At 37.3% G+C, this 14,064-nt stretch overlaps 2 protein-coding genes across 2 annotated transcripts; one reads left to right on the plus strand and one right to left on the minus strand.

Annotated features, from left to right (window-relative positions):
- The first annotated feature begins 1,138 nt into the window (after nucleotides 1-1,138).
- CRSH (Ca2+-activated RelA/spot-like protein) lies at nucleotides 1,139-3,959 on the plus strand. Its single transcript, XM_012997944.2, has 4 exons — nucleotides 1,139-1,958; nucleotides 2,098-3,036; nucleotides 3,160-3,453; nucleotides 3,579-3,959. Exons 1-4 carry the CDS (start codon nucleotides 1,569-1,571, stop codon nucleotides 3,705-3,707), a joined length of 1,752 nt encoding a protein of 583 aa, XP_012853398.1. The 5' UTR covers nucleotides 1,139-1,568; the 3' UTR covers nucleotides 3,708-3,959.
- Nucleotides 3,960-4,284: 325 nt separating this feature from the next.
- On the minus strand, nucleotides 4,285-8,920 carry SGS3 (XS domain-containing protein / XS zinc finger domain-containing protein-like protein). The gene is made up of 6 exons (XM_012997943.2): nucleotides 8,566-8,920; nucleotides 6,127-6,998; nucleotides 5,750-6,044; nucleotides 5,357-5,601; nucleotides 4,805-4,962; nucleotides 4,285-4,709 (listed from the first exon to the last, which is right to left on the minus strand). Exons 2-6 carry the CDS (start codon nucleotides 6,994-6,996, stop codon nucleotides 4,502-4,504), a joined length of 1,776 nt encoding a protein of 591 aa, XP_012853397.1. The 5' UTR covers nucleotides 6,997-6,998; nucleotides 8,566-8,920; the 3' UTR covers nucleotides 4,285-4,501.
- Between the last annotated feature and the right edge of the window lie 5,144 nt (nucleotides 8,921-14,064).

Raw genomic sequence — 14,064 nt, forward strand, 5'->3', positions numbered from 1 at the left:
AATAGGAAATCTACAACCTCCTATGTGTTTACTCTGTGTGGATCTTGTATCAGCTAGAAATCCCAACTTCAAAATATTGTGGCCCTTTCTACCACTGAAGCTGAATATATTGCAGCTACTAAGGCTGTTAAAGAATCTATCTGATTGAAAGGGCTTCTCTCCGAAATTGGTTTCTTGAAAGAAACGGTCGTGGTATTCTCTGATAGTCAATCAGGGATTCAGTTGTGCAAGAATCTTGTCTTTCATGACAGAACAAAACACATTGACATCAAGTGCCACTTTATCAGAAAAATAGTGGAAAAGGGAGTTGTAGACCTTGAGAAAATTCCTTCTGAATTCAACCCTGCTGACATAGGTGCTAAGTGCTTACCTGTTGAAAAATTGAGATCATGTTTGAGAATCTTGAACATTGTCTCAAAACATGATTGAAACAGAAATTGAGTGTTTCTACTTGTTGTGTGCAAGCCTTATGTGCTTTCTGTGTGATAGCTTTTGTCAATTTCAAATTCTGTGTGATTTTAAAATTTTCTTTATATAGGTGATTACATCCTTTGTGAAAAAAAAAAATTGGAATCTTCTACTATAATCTGTGTGATTAGTGTTTAAGATTCAAAATTACGGCAATGATGATCCCATTCCATTAAGTGTGTTCCTAAAATCCTCTATTGGTCTCACGTGGAAAATTTGTTAAGTGTTTGAGACCAATTAATGATCTTTTGTGATATGGGTCATTCTTTAACAATTGTAGCCCAACTCAAGGAATGGGGCCTAACTGCAACTCAAGTCTACTGATCTGGTCAAACCCAATCTGAACCGTCCATTGAGTGGTTTCAAACTCGGTTGTTCATCTCCTCTACTCTTACCTCTCTCACCCAAACCCTAGCAGCTCACTATGCGGCGTCGTTTCTCTCTCTTCCTCTTGTCCCTTCCTCTCTCTATATTGTTTCGTCACCCATTGTCGTTTTTCGGCGACACTGTGGCAGGTCTAGCCGGACAATGGGTGTCCTTGCCGTCGCAACACATTTAATGCTGAAGACCATTGAATTTTCGTGTATATATATTGTGGAGAGAGAGAGAGAGAGAGAGAGAGAGAGAGGGGTGACTTACTTTTTATTCAATCTGAGTGTTTTCCATCCTTAATACTCTTCTGTGAGTGATTGAGGAACTATGACTGAGGAAAACTGGGTTTGTGACTGAGTTGACTGTGCATGTGTTGGTGAGTCAACTAAGTGTGAGTTTGGGATAAATCTGGAATTTTGAATCAGTGATTGTTGCTTAGTGTTTATTTCCGTTTTGGTGTTACCACCGACCTTGGATCTATTGGATATTTGGATTGAACACCAAAAAGAGAATTGAGCAATTTATCATTTTATCTATTTTCCTCTTTCTTTGGTTCTAGGAATAAAATGTGTAATATGTTTAGTCTTTGACGTGGCCTCGCAAACAACTGACAATTGTGGCTAATCATCATTCATTTGCGTTCAAAGGGAGTGGCGGAAAATCTATTTAGCTTATTTTCCCCCTTTTTCTCCAGTTTTGCCGGCCGGCAAACAAGCCAGAGAGAACTGATGGAGCTTCATCTCAGTCTCAACTCCCCAAGCCGTGGTATCCAGTTATCTTCGAAACCCAATAGCACTGTATTGGTTAAATTCACCTCCATTAACAGTATCTCTTTATCCTTGGAGAATAAGATCCGCCGCCGCCGCCGGAGAAAAATATCATCGTCGTCGTCGGTGGTGGCGTTGGAGCAACCCGGAGGGAAGATGGTGGTGGAGCTGGTGGGGGCTTTCAATGAGCTGACGGGGAGAATGAGCCACAGCAGCCTTGTGTCGAGCAGGTTGCTTTTCAAGGTTTTGAAGCTATCTATTCCGATTCTCCACTCTCTCCCACTTCTCCCCGACGGTCGATCTCCCCTCTCCAAAGCCCTTTCGGTTGCCTTTATTCTTGCAGATCTGCAGGTCCCCTCATCCATCATGCATCCTCTTTAATTTTATCACTAGTTGCTCTAATCAATTCATCAAACAGATTGCTATTAATTACATTGATCGATCAGTTTTGTAATTAATTAATTAATTATTAATTTCTAGAGAATTGCAGATGGATGCAGAAGTAATTAGTGCTGGAATACTGAGGGAAGTGATAGAGGGAGGTGGCGGAATATCCATATACCAATTGAGGGATCGGATTGGCAGCACAGGCACAGCTCATCTTATACACGAAAGCATGCGCTTAAAAAACATATCTTCAAAAGTTGTGGATGACGATGCCCTGGACGATGAGACTGCATCGGCCTTGAGGAAGTACTGCCTCACTTACTATGACGTCAGGGCTATTATTCTTGAGTTAGTCCTCAAGCTCGACACTATTAGGCACCTCCATTATCTCCCTAGGTACAAGCAGCAAATGATTTCTCTACATGTTATTAAGATATATGCCCCACTCGCACATGCTGTTGGAATCAACCACTTATCCCTTGAACTCGAGGATTTGTCCTTCCAATATTTGTTTCCTCATTCATACATTTATGTGGACACATGGTTGAGAAGTCACGAGACTGGGAGCAAGCCTCTGATAGAGATATTCAAGGACCAGCTGCTACGATGCTTGAGATCCGATCACTATCTAACTGAAATGGTACAAGACATATCCGTTGAAGGTCGCTACAAGAGTCGTTACAGTACAATGAAGAAACTGTTGAGAGATGGGCGTAAACCTGAGGAAGTGAACGATGTATTGGGATTAAGAGTAATATTGAGTCCAAGGCCTGATATAGAGCACGTCGAAAAGGCCTGCTACAGAGCACGTGAGATTATCCAATCCATTTGGAAAGAGATGCCTGCCAGGTCCAAAGACTATATCATGCATCCAAAGGCTAACGGATACAAGAGTTTACACATGGCTGTTGATATCAGTGACAATGGTGGAACAAGACCATTGATGGAGATACAAATACGAACAGCGGAGATGGATATGTTGGCAGCCGGTGGAACTGCATCCCATGCATTGTTCAAAGCTGGTCTCACTGATCCACAAGAGGTAAAATATGAAGTCTAATATTATATATATATTATAATAATAAATATGCAAAAGGCAAAATGAATATTCATGTAAACTACCAAGTATATGTTAAAAGAAATAAAAAAAAATAAAAAATCTCAGGCAAAGCGGCTTAAGGTGATTATGATGGCGGCAGCAGAACTAGCAGCAGTGCGCCTTAAAGATTTCCCTTCAAGGACAAATCATAATAAAGGTCATGCGGAAATTGATGAGAGGAACAGAGTGTTCCTTCTGCTGGACAAGAATGGAGATGGTAAAATCAGTATAGAAGAGCTTATGGAAGTAATGGAAGAACTTGGTGCTCAAGGAGAAGATGCTAGGGAGATGATGCAACTCCTTGATTCAAATACTGATGGTTCTCTCAGCTCTGATGAATTTGATTTGTTCCAGAAACAGGTATATATTAATGGTCACGAAATACTGATGGTTCTCTCAGCTCTGTGTGTATATATACGAAAGGTGTTTTTAAAGTATTATATATTATGATGTACAAGTATGTATTGATCATATATGTTATGTAGGTTGATATAATGCGAAATCTAGAGTTGAGTGACGTCCAATACAAGACAATGTTGAATGAGAAGCTTCAAATGGAAGATTGCAATGGGCTGACTCAAGTACATAGTGAAGAGCAGCTTCCTCTAAACTAGCTTATTGTTAATGATCAACAAGATCAATATTTTGGTTCAGTTGTAGAGAGAGTCATTTAGTTGCACATAGCTTCTCAACTAGTAAGTAATGTGTGAATAGGACTCAGACTAGCGTAGAATCGACTATCGATCAGTCACCTGCAATCCCATGTAATGTAAATACGTACTAGTAGACATGGAGTATTTATCTGGAGGAGTGTGTCATATATGACATTTATCTATATTTAAGAATTTCTGAAGTATTTATCTATTTGTATGATGGTGTACATGAATGTTAATTGCATTAACCTCCTTAACCCAATTGTATGATTATGGCTAATTATGTTTTTATACAGGACTCGATTTATGTCAGGTGGGACTAAATGCACACGATAAATTTGGCCCAAGTCTCTGAGAAATTGGGAGCTAGTTCACCAAAATTTAAGTCCAGCGATCCTTTTCACAGAGGCTGCCAAGACTAAAAGAGGTTAATCAACACTGCATCTGCATGTGCATTTGCTGCATATAAAACATCCCATATGCCACATTTGACATTTACCCTCGGCCAAGCACACAACAAAACAACTAAAAGAACATATTCAAATCAAACCAAGGGGACTCTTCTAGCAGCAACTTCAGATAAAAGAAAATATTCAAAATTCAAATTCAAATTCGAATTTGCGATGCACGGGATAGTTTGAAATTATATTTGTGTTTTCTAAATGCACATGCAAAGCAAACAAAAAATGAAAATTTGATCAATATTTTTTTCTTTTTACTCCAAGGCGGTGTTAGTTCCTAGTCTGGGCATCCTACTACTTGGAAGTGGATGGAGTGTACTCATCCATCAGCTTGTTAAATTCGTCATCAAATTCTTTCTCAAGAGCCAACATCTCATCACAATGACGGCGCTTCAGCTCCACCTTTCGTTCTTCATGTGCCTTCATCAGCTTTTCCCTCTTATTCCCAAATTCTTCCATTTCTTTGTCCTGCAGCTGAATTAATTTGGCAATTTCTTCCGCCCTAGAACAAATCAAGAAGAAAATGTCAAAAAACAGCTTAGCAAAATCAATAATACAGGTATAAAGAATAGCAGCCAGCTGGTAAGGGAATATCACCTGCGTACACGTTCCTCCCCAGAGGACACATTTGCCTCGAGGTTAGTTACTTTTTCACGCTCATGTTGCTGGATTCTCTCAAAGTTCTCCTCCTTCGCATTTCTAACTTCATACATCTGCTGCATCTGGTCGCCGAAAAACCCTGCTTGGTATTCCATCTAATCCAAGATCAAGATACAACCAATGTAGTTAATATAGATTGGCCACTCCTCAAATATATACATATATATATGAGGGAGTATATTTAAGAGCGATATTCAAGAAGCTTATCATTTTCAGGAATTTTTTTTCCTGAAAATATATACAATTTTCAAGAACTAAGATTTCAGAAATCCACCAGAGTATTATAAGAATCGGTTCTTGGTTCATTGACTTGGAAGGCGAATACATTCAAAACAAGAAATGTAGCCAAAGTAATGTCACCCAAAAACAACTGATTGCTCCATTAAATCATCATAATCGAAATAGGGTAAACATTTCCCACCAAATGTAACAAGTTGTTTAGCATTTCTGCATTGCCACGTGCAGGAAAATGTGCAATTTTAGACGTACCTCTGCTTTGTTTTGTTGATGGAGCTTTTTTGTAGTCAGAATGACATGGTGATTCTCGACCACCGTCTTCCTCATCTGTTCAGTTAGTATGCCAAGAGACTCTTCGAGAGCTTTCTTGCTTTTCTGTTCTTTGGCAACTTTGTTCTTGAAAAATAACAGCTGTTGATTGTCCTCACTCATCTGTTTCATTTGATTGACAACCATTTCTTTATACGACCGCATCTCATACTTCAGTTTGGATTTACCTAACCATATGCAGCATTTTAAAATACAACCAGAAGCATACCAAAAAACATAATGACAATTCATAATTGCACCATTAAATTCAAGAACTGAAGAAACATCAAAATGCACAAACAAACTACAACACACGCCCATGCATAAAGAGCATACCTGGAGAATGCTGGTTAAAGTTGTCCATGTCTTGCTTCTCTGCAATGTATCCATACAGTTGGCGTTTTCCCCCAGAGTATATAGGCGCCTTGTTTCTTGCCCAAGCAAGCCTATCCCTACAAGTGTCTTCAAAATGCTTGCTCAGACGTTCCGCTTCTGCATATCCTACTGGTGAAGCCTCAAAAATCAACACACTCATGCCTCGATGTCCTTGAGGTCCATACGAGTGCCTGGCCTTCACAGCCTGATATGGATTGAAATAGTCAAGAAGCTCTTGATTTCCCATGCCGATCCACTGTAAGAACAGGCAAAGATTTAGTATACCATCAATTCAACAAAATCACATAAAAGTACAGGGTTCTACAAAAATGTCATACTTTCTCATTATCGTCTTTCTCGTGCCTGGTATTCATGATTATGACCATGGGTGGCCAAACTATATCTCTATCAGCTCTTTCCTCAAGGCCTTTCCACTTCCCAAACATTTCACCAGATGGCTGTGCTGAGGTTCCCCTCCTTTGTAATTCCTCATCTAAAAGTTCAGCAAGCTCTCTGTGAAGCTTCACCCTCTTGGATCGTTTAGTCCTGGCGTGTGATATAAGTGGCTGCAAGCCACGATACCAGTCAATAGCTCCGGGACCTCCCTTACAAGCAGGGCAATGCCACTGTCGTTCAGGCTCATTTATCTGCTCGACAGTTAAAAGATCAAGAGATTTAAAAAGTTCCTTAAACCATCTGTTTTTCTTCCTGGTCTCATGGCTTTTTTGGCTCTCATCGGAATCAAATTCATCACTCATAAGCTCATCATCACTGTCATCACTGTCATCAATGTCATCTGACTCTTCATCAACTTCACCGGCTTTAGACGTCTGATCATCCGCGGGGTGAACTGTTTGGGCTTTCTCTTTATGGGCCATGCTATCCTCTGAAGACTGACTCGAACCGGTCCTAGTAGACCATCCCCATCCATTCTTTAGAGGAGGGGCAATTACTGGATTTGCAGCAACATAACCACAGTCAGGACTTCGGTTAGTTAGTTGGGGTTTAGTATACCCTCTGCCGGCATGTTTTCGAATATCAGAAGATAGTGTGGGACCAGTCTGGCCGGAGCCCCTTCCTAATCCACTGTGACCCCATCCCTTAGGGTTGGAATTTTGAGGACCCCATTGTTTTAAAGGATTGCTCCTACTCTTGTTTTTTGATTTTTTTTCTTCCCATCCTTCATCTTCTGCAGAATTCACATTCATATCTGGGAAAAAATAAAAATAACACATTAGCACTCAACAATACGCCATATTAGATACCAATATATGACCAAGAAACATGTTTTCACTAAAGAAATAGTAGGGAAAAAGAAATATAAGCTTATATGAGCAGTATTAGATCAAGACACTGGCCTAATGATTCTTTATCATTGAAACTCAACAATTAAAAGTTTAACATAAAAAAATATCAATCACATTGTAGGTTGGAGCATTATGGATATATCACAAGTGCTATGCACATCATAATATAGAGGTGAATGTAATTAAAAACTTAAGTGGGCAATCAGCATTCGTGATAGCTAAATCAACTCATTAGCATGTTCAGCAAAAATGCCAATACCTAGAGAACATTAGCACCATTACCTCAGCAATAATAAGAGATGTTTATCTAGTAATAAATGATAACAAAGAGTCCAAGAAAAAAATCATCTATAATCCAATATATCACCTAAGAAAAACTAAACTGTCAACAGCCCTCATAACAATGATGATTTGTTTCAGACACTAAATTCATGTCAATGTGTCAATCGCATGATCAAATAGATCTAATCAAGAACCGTGTGACTGGAGTATGTAAAGTCAATCCATACATAAAATCCTAGACTAAATGCCCTTGGATGGGAGCCTGATGCCACATTATTCTTGTTTCTACACAATAACATCAATACACATGTTAAGAAACTGGGAAGGGCGTATAAAGAGAATATATGCATAATAAAATGTACACAAGTTCTTAATGCGCAAGTTCAGCAAAAGTGCCAAGTGACTCCTACTTATATGCAACTGCACAGAGATTTAAGCATGAAATGATGATCATATACACTCACAGGCAGTTCTTGGTTAATCAAAAAACTGGAAGAGCAGGCTTAGCAAATCCTACTTTTCTGGATGCTTCTTATCAACAAATAGTAAATGGAAAATAGATACAATGTTTACCAAGAATACCATACAAACCAATTAACAAATAGCAATTGATATTTCCCGCTTTCCAAACAAATAAACTAAAGAACAAGCGGTAACCGTCCAAGTTCCAGGAATACGAACATGTATTCATTTTTTTGTTTAATTCTGCTTCAAGTAAATACCAGAAAATGCTTGCGTTTTAGTGAGCCAAAATGTACCAGAGATAAACAGAAATATTCACTAAATTAGGATAATTATTTTTACGATACAGTGGCAACATTGAGTTGGATGGCCTGAACCTCACATTTATCTTCGGTAAAAAAAAAATTAGAAATGAAGCGTAACAGAAGTAATGAAGAAGCGTTAAAGAACAATAATAATTATTATTTTTTAAATAAAAATGCAACAGCAAAAGTAGGAAAAACGGAAGAAAAAATAAACGAGAATTTCTGCACAAGATAGAAAGAAAAACCACACGCAGGAAGACAGTCGTAAATCAAACGCAAAGCAAGGATACATTAATTTTCGTATGCCAAACACCGGTGTAGAGATGAATTTTCAAATTAAATAAATGATAGAAACACATCGTTAAAAACAGTAGGCGGGCAAGCAAGAAGGAATGTGAGTGGAAAATGAAAGAGAATTAACCTAACGGCGGCGATCGAGCGACGGGCAAACGGCGGAGAGACTACGGAGAAGGAGGTTTTTCAGTACGGAAGGGCGTGAGAGACGAAGCTAAAAAGACACTCCCACACAGTTTATATTGTATCGCCGGACACCAAATTACCTTTCAATTTGGTGAATTAAAAAACCTAAGGCCCTGTTTGGTTCTCTTTCAAGGCCATAACTTCTTTTGGTAAAATTACAAGGACTGGTTGAGATACGTTTAAAGTTCAAATATTTCCTTCTTATTTTGTCAAAATTATAATCCCTTCTTCTGTCTTTACGGCATCATCAACACAAGGGTAAAAGTAGAAATGAAATGAATGAAAAAAACAATATCAGATTTGCACTAAATGGCAAAGGTATTTGTTTGCACTAATTAAGTAATTATGATCTTTAAAATATCTTCTAGTATAAATTATCAAGTGTCGATTAAATATGAAACTTTAGAAAATAAAAATTGATTTCGCAAAAAAAAAAATATGAAAATTGAAAAATGTTTACCAAATTATCTAAGTCATTACAAATTAGGGTTGTGCGTTGGTTGGTTTGGTTAAAAACCAGTCATAAAACCAACTCAACTCATCCAACCAATTTTGGCCAATATTGGACACCGTTATCGACCCAGTTTATATGGGTTGGGTGATGGTTGCAAACCAATCTAGTGGGTCGGTTGATGGTTTGGTTGATGGGTCATCCATCTAAATATTTTTTAATTTTATTTAATATTTTATTAGTTGTTACAAAACTATATCTTTTATAAATTAAATATGATTAGTTCAACAATATTCAAATAAAAATTCAAAACATTACGGGCCATATATATTTTAATTAAACATAAATAGTTCAACAAATAATAATCGTCCAAATATTTAGACTATATGTCTTAAAATTAAAATAGTTCAAAATAGATAATTATGTTAGATTTATTGCTTTTAGGATTTTGGTTAATATTTAACAATTTTATAAATGTGATATAAAATAGAAATTTGAAATAAAATATATTAAACATTTTAAACAAAATTAATAAATAAAGTTGGTTGGCCGATATTACCCGACTAACCAACTTTATAGCATATTAGAAACCATTATCGACCCAACTATACATGGGTTGGTTAAAATTATCGACCCAACTTAAATGGGTCGGTTGATGGTTGATTATCCGTCACAAATTATGAGTCGAAAATGGGTTGGTTGGTGGTTAAAACCGATCCATGCACAACCCTATTACAAATAAGCACATCAATGGGCATTTATTCATAAAGAGATTCAGATAAAAAACTCATTTACTAATAAGTCCACACATGGTCCAGATTTTTATAAAAGACTAGAATAGCCCCTCATACTTTGATATGCTCCAATTTCATCATTAACTTAATTTAACTTCAATTTGACCCTAAATTTCACAAATTATTTAATTTTGACCCAAAACTTTTTTTTTCAAATTTTTTTTTTCCCGCCGGATTCCGGCGTTGACTTTTTTTTTTCTTCCATATTTTTTCGCCGGTTTTCGGCGTTGACTTTTTCGATTTTTTTTTTCTTTCTGTAACATTTTTTTTTCGTTTAAACAGCAATATTGTTGTGATTGACAGTAATATTAACTATATTACTGTTAAACACAGTAAAATAAACTAAACTACAGTTTAACACAGTAATATTGCTATATTAATCTCTAGCACATTAATATTAACACAAAAAAACTCATTATTATTGTTTAATAGAGTAGTATTACAATGTTGACCGTTCAACAAATGTAAACATAATAAAAAGCCAAAAGAATTAATATTATTGTGAGTGACAGTAATATTACTATAACAACAGTGTTAGGTACAGGTTCTTTCAAAATCAGCCATAGATCCGTAGAAACGATTTAGAACAACTGAAAAGAGAAATAAATCAATATATTGTAAAAGAACGGCTCAGTTCCCTTTTCCAGTGTTCATACAGTCGATCCAAAGTCTGGTGGTAACACCAACTGAAAACAAGCACCAAGCAACAGTCACTGATCCAAAACCCTAGATCTGACCCCCAATCCTCACTCTGAGTTGACTCACCAACACATGCACAGTCAACTCAGTGGATAACTCACCCTCTGCACTCAGCACAAACCCAGATTTATGCACTCAAAGTACCGAAACCCTCACAGAAGAGGATTAAGGTCATAAATGTCAAGGTTTGAGTAAAAGGTGAATCCCCCTTGTCTCTCTCTCTCACCACAGTATAAATACACGGAGTTTCAACGGTCTTCAGCATTAAATGTGCTGCGACGGCAAGGACACCCATTGTCTAGCTATACCTGCGACGGTGTCGCCGGAAAACGACAATGGGTGACGAAACACTGTAGAGAGAGAAGGGGACAAGGTGAAGAGAGAGAAACGGCGCAGCAGAAGAATGCTGCTAGGGTTGAGAAAGATTAGAAGAATGGGGCAAATGGAGGGCTCAGATTGAAACCCTATAACAAACGGTTCAGATCTTAGTTTGACTGGATCACTGGGCTTCGGTTGCATTGGGCCCAATTTCACAAGTTGGGCTGTATTTATTAAGAGATCGGCCCAGATCACAAACAGATCATTTCTATTGGGCTTAAACTTAACAAATTCTCCACCTGTGACCAATAAAAGGATTATTATGAACACACTTTATGGACTAGGATCATCATTGCCGTAATTTTGAATCTTAAACACTAATCACACAGATTGTAGTAGAAGATTCAAAAGTATTTTTCCACGAAGGAGGAAATCACCAAGATACAGAAAATTTTAAAATCACAAAGAAGTTATCACAGAGAAAGCAATAAAAGGCTTGCACACAGCAAGCAAACACACACATGTCTAATTCAATCATGTTTTGAGACAATGTTCAAGATTCTCAAACATGATCTCAATTTTTCCACAGGTAGGCACTTAGTTCCCATGTCAGCAGGGTTGAATTCAGAAGGAATTTTCTCCACGTCTATCTCACCTTTTCCCACCACTTTCCTGATAAAGTGGTATTTTATCTCAATGTGTTTTGTTCTGTCATGAAAAACAGGGTTCTTGCACAATTGTATACCTGATTGGCTGTCTGAGAAAACCACAACTTTACCTTTCAAGAAACCAATTTCTGAGAGCAACCCTTTCAACCAGAGAGATTCTTTTACAGCCTCAGTAGCTGCAATGTATTCAGCCTCAGTGGTGGAAAGGGCTACAATATTTTGAAGTTGGGATTTCCAGCTAATACAAGAACCACACAAAGTAAACACATAAGATGTGGTGGATTTCCTATTATCTCTGTTGTTGGCATAATTAGAATCCACATAACCACATAAGACAATTCCTTTTTCACATTTAGAAAATTCAATCCCTGTTCTAACAGACCCTCTTAGATATCTCATTAACCACTTTACAGCCTCCCAATGAGGCATGCCAGGATTAGCCATGTATCTACTCAAACAGCTTACAGCATATGCAATATCAGGTCTAGTACTTACCATTAAATACATGATAGAACCAATTGCATTAGCATAAGGGACAAATTTCATGTCACACATTTCAGGTTCAGTCTTTGGAGACTGTTTCTTACTTAGCAAGAAATGAGCAGCTAAAGGCACAGACACAGACTTGGCATTTTTCATGGCAAATTTATCTAAGATCTTTTCCACATAGGCAGATTGGTTCAGAAACAAAGAACAATCTTTTATGTTCCTAACTATGTCCATACCCAGAATTCTCTTTGAATCACCAACAAATTTCATGTCAAAGTTTTCACTTAAACACTTTTTCACATGATCAATAGCTTTTAAACAGGGGCTAGCAATAAGCATGTCATCAACATAGATTAACAGGAACACAGGAAATTGACAATTATCTTTGAAGTACAAGCATGGATCAAATTCACTTCTTTTAAATTTCTAAGAGAGCATGCAAGAGTCAAATTTTTTGTTCCACTGTCTGGGAGACTGCTTAAGGCCATAAAGAGATTTCTTTAACAGACAAACATAATCAGGATTAACAGAATCAACAAAGCCTTCAGGTTGAGACATGAAAATTTGCTTATCAAGATCACCATGCAGAAAAGCAGTTTTAACATCCATTTGCTTAAGTTCCCAATCAAAGTGAGCAACTAGAGCAAGTAAAATTCTGACAGTGGTGAATTTCACAACAGGAGCAAAAATTTCAGTATAGTCAATACCCTCTCTTTGTGTAAAACCTTTAGCTACAAGCCTAGCTTTATATCTAACAGAATCAGATTCATGCTTAATTTTAAAGAGCCATTTACATTCAATCACAGAGCACTTAGCAGGTTTAGGGACAAGAGTCCAAGTATGATTGACATGCAAGGAGTTAATTTCCTCTTTCATAGCAGATAACCACATAGTAGATTCAGAAGAGTTTAAAGCATCTTTGTAGCACTTAGGTTCATTACCATCTAAAGCATCAAACACATTGAACACATAAGATGCAAGCTGAAAATTATCAAGATGATGAGATTTCCTAATTTCTCTTCTAGGTCTATCCCTAGCAAGTTGATAATCATGCAAATCATCAATATCAGGCAAATCAGACTCAACATTTTGATCAAACACATTTTCAGGCACAGAGGATGAATCATCATCATCATTCTCAATTTCCTCATTTCCAAGACGAGATTTCTCCACCTCAATTGGAGCAGAGGGAGAAACAATAAATGAAGGCACAGGTAAACAAGGATATTCATTCTCATTGAAAACAACATTTCTACTAATGATAGTTTTAAAACCATGTTCATTCTTTAGCCAACATCTATATCCTTTTACCCCTTCAGGGTATCCAATAAAAACACATTTTATGGACCTAGGTTCTAATTTATCAGTTTTATGGTGAACAAAAGAAGAACATCCAAAAACTCTCAAATTAGACAAATCAGCTGGTTTCCCAGTCCACATAGTTTCAGGCAAGTTTCCAGACAAAGGCACATATGGAGATCTGTTAATCACATAAGCAGCTGTTAAGACAGATTCACCCCAAAACACTTTTGGTAAACCAGATGCATGCAACATGGATCTAACCCTATCCATCAATGTCCTATTCATTCTTTCAGCTATGCCATTCTGTTGGGGAGTATATGCAACAGTCCTATGTCTTCTAATGCCAAACTCAACACACAAAGAATCAAATTCATGATTGCAAAATTCAGTGTCATTATCAGTTCTAAGGGTTCTAAGTTTCTTGTTTGTTTGATTTTCAATAAAGGTTTTCCAAGATTGAACTTATCAAAAACATCAGACTTTTGATCAAGTAAGAAAACAAACAATTTTCTTGAAAAATCATCAACAACAGACAAGAAATATTTGTTTCCACCAGATGTGGAGACAGGTGCAGGACCTCAAACATCTGCATGAACATATTCAAGGATTTTTGTGCACTTAGAAGTATTAGGGAAAGGGGATTTGGGGAATTTCACTTTAGACTGTTTACCCATAACACATGAATCACACAAAGGCATATCAACAACAATGTCACCACT

The sequence above is a fragment of the Erythranthe guttata genome, chromosome 12 (genome assembly GCF_056151865.1).
Source record: "Erythranthe guttata isolate IM_541 chromosome 12, IM_541, whole genome shotgun sequence".
In the NCBI taxonomy this organism is placed as follows: domain Eukaryota; kingdom Viridiplantae; phylum Streptophyta; class Magnoliopsida; order Lamiales; family Phrymaceae; genus Erythranthe; species Erythranthe guttata.

What these genes read in the sequence shown, in the direction of transcription:
- CRSH (XM_012997944.2), top strand. Translation starts at nt 1,569, where the DNA reads ATGGAGCTTCATCTCAGTCTCAACTCCCCAAGCCGTGGTATCCAGTTA. An exon ending in TTATTCTTGCAGATCTGCAG is followed by an intron (nt 1,959 to 2,097) that starts GTCCCCTCATCC and finishes AGAGAATTGCAG; the next exon opens with ATGGATGCAGAAGTAATTAG. An exon ending in TTGATTTGTTCCAGAAACAG is followed by an intron (nt 3,454 to 3,578) that starts GTATATATTAAT and finishes TATGTTATGTAG; the next exon opens with GTTGATATAATGCGAAATCT.
- SGS3 (XM_012997943.2), bottom strand. Translation starts at nt 6,996, where the DNA reads ATGAATGTGAATTCTGCAGAAGATGAAGGATGGGAAGAAAAAAAATCA. An exon ending in ATCAACAAAACAAAGCAGAG is followed by an intron (nt 4,963 to 5,356) that starts GTACGTCTAAAA and finishes ATCTTGGATTAG; the next exon opens with ATGGAATACCAAGCAGGGTT. An exon ending in GGGGAGGAACGTGTACGCAG is followed by an intron (nt 4,710 to 4,804) that starts GTGATATTCCCT and finishes GATTTGTTCTAG; the next exon opens with GGCGGAAGAAATTGCCAAAT.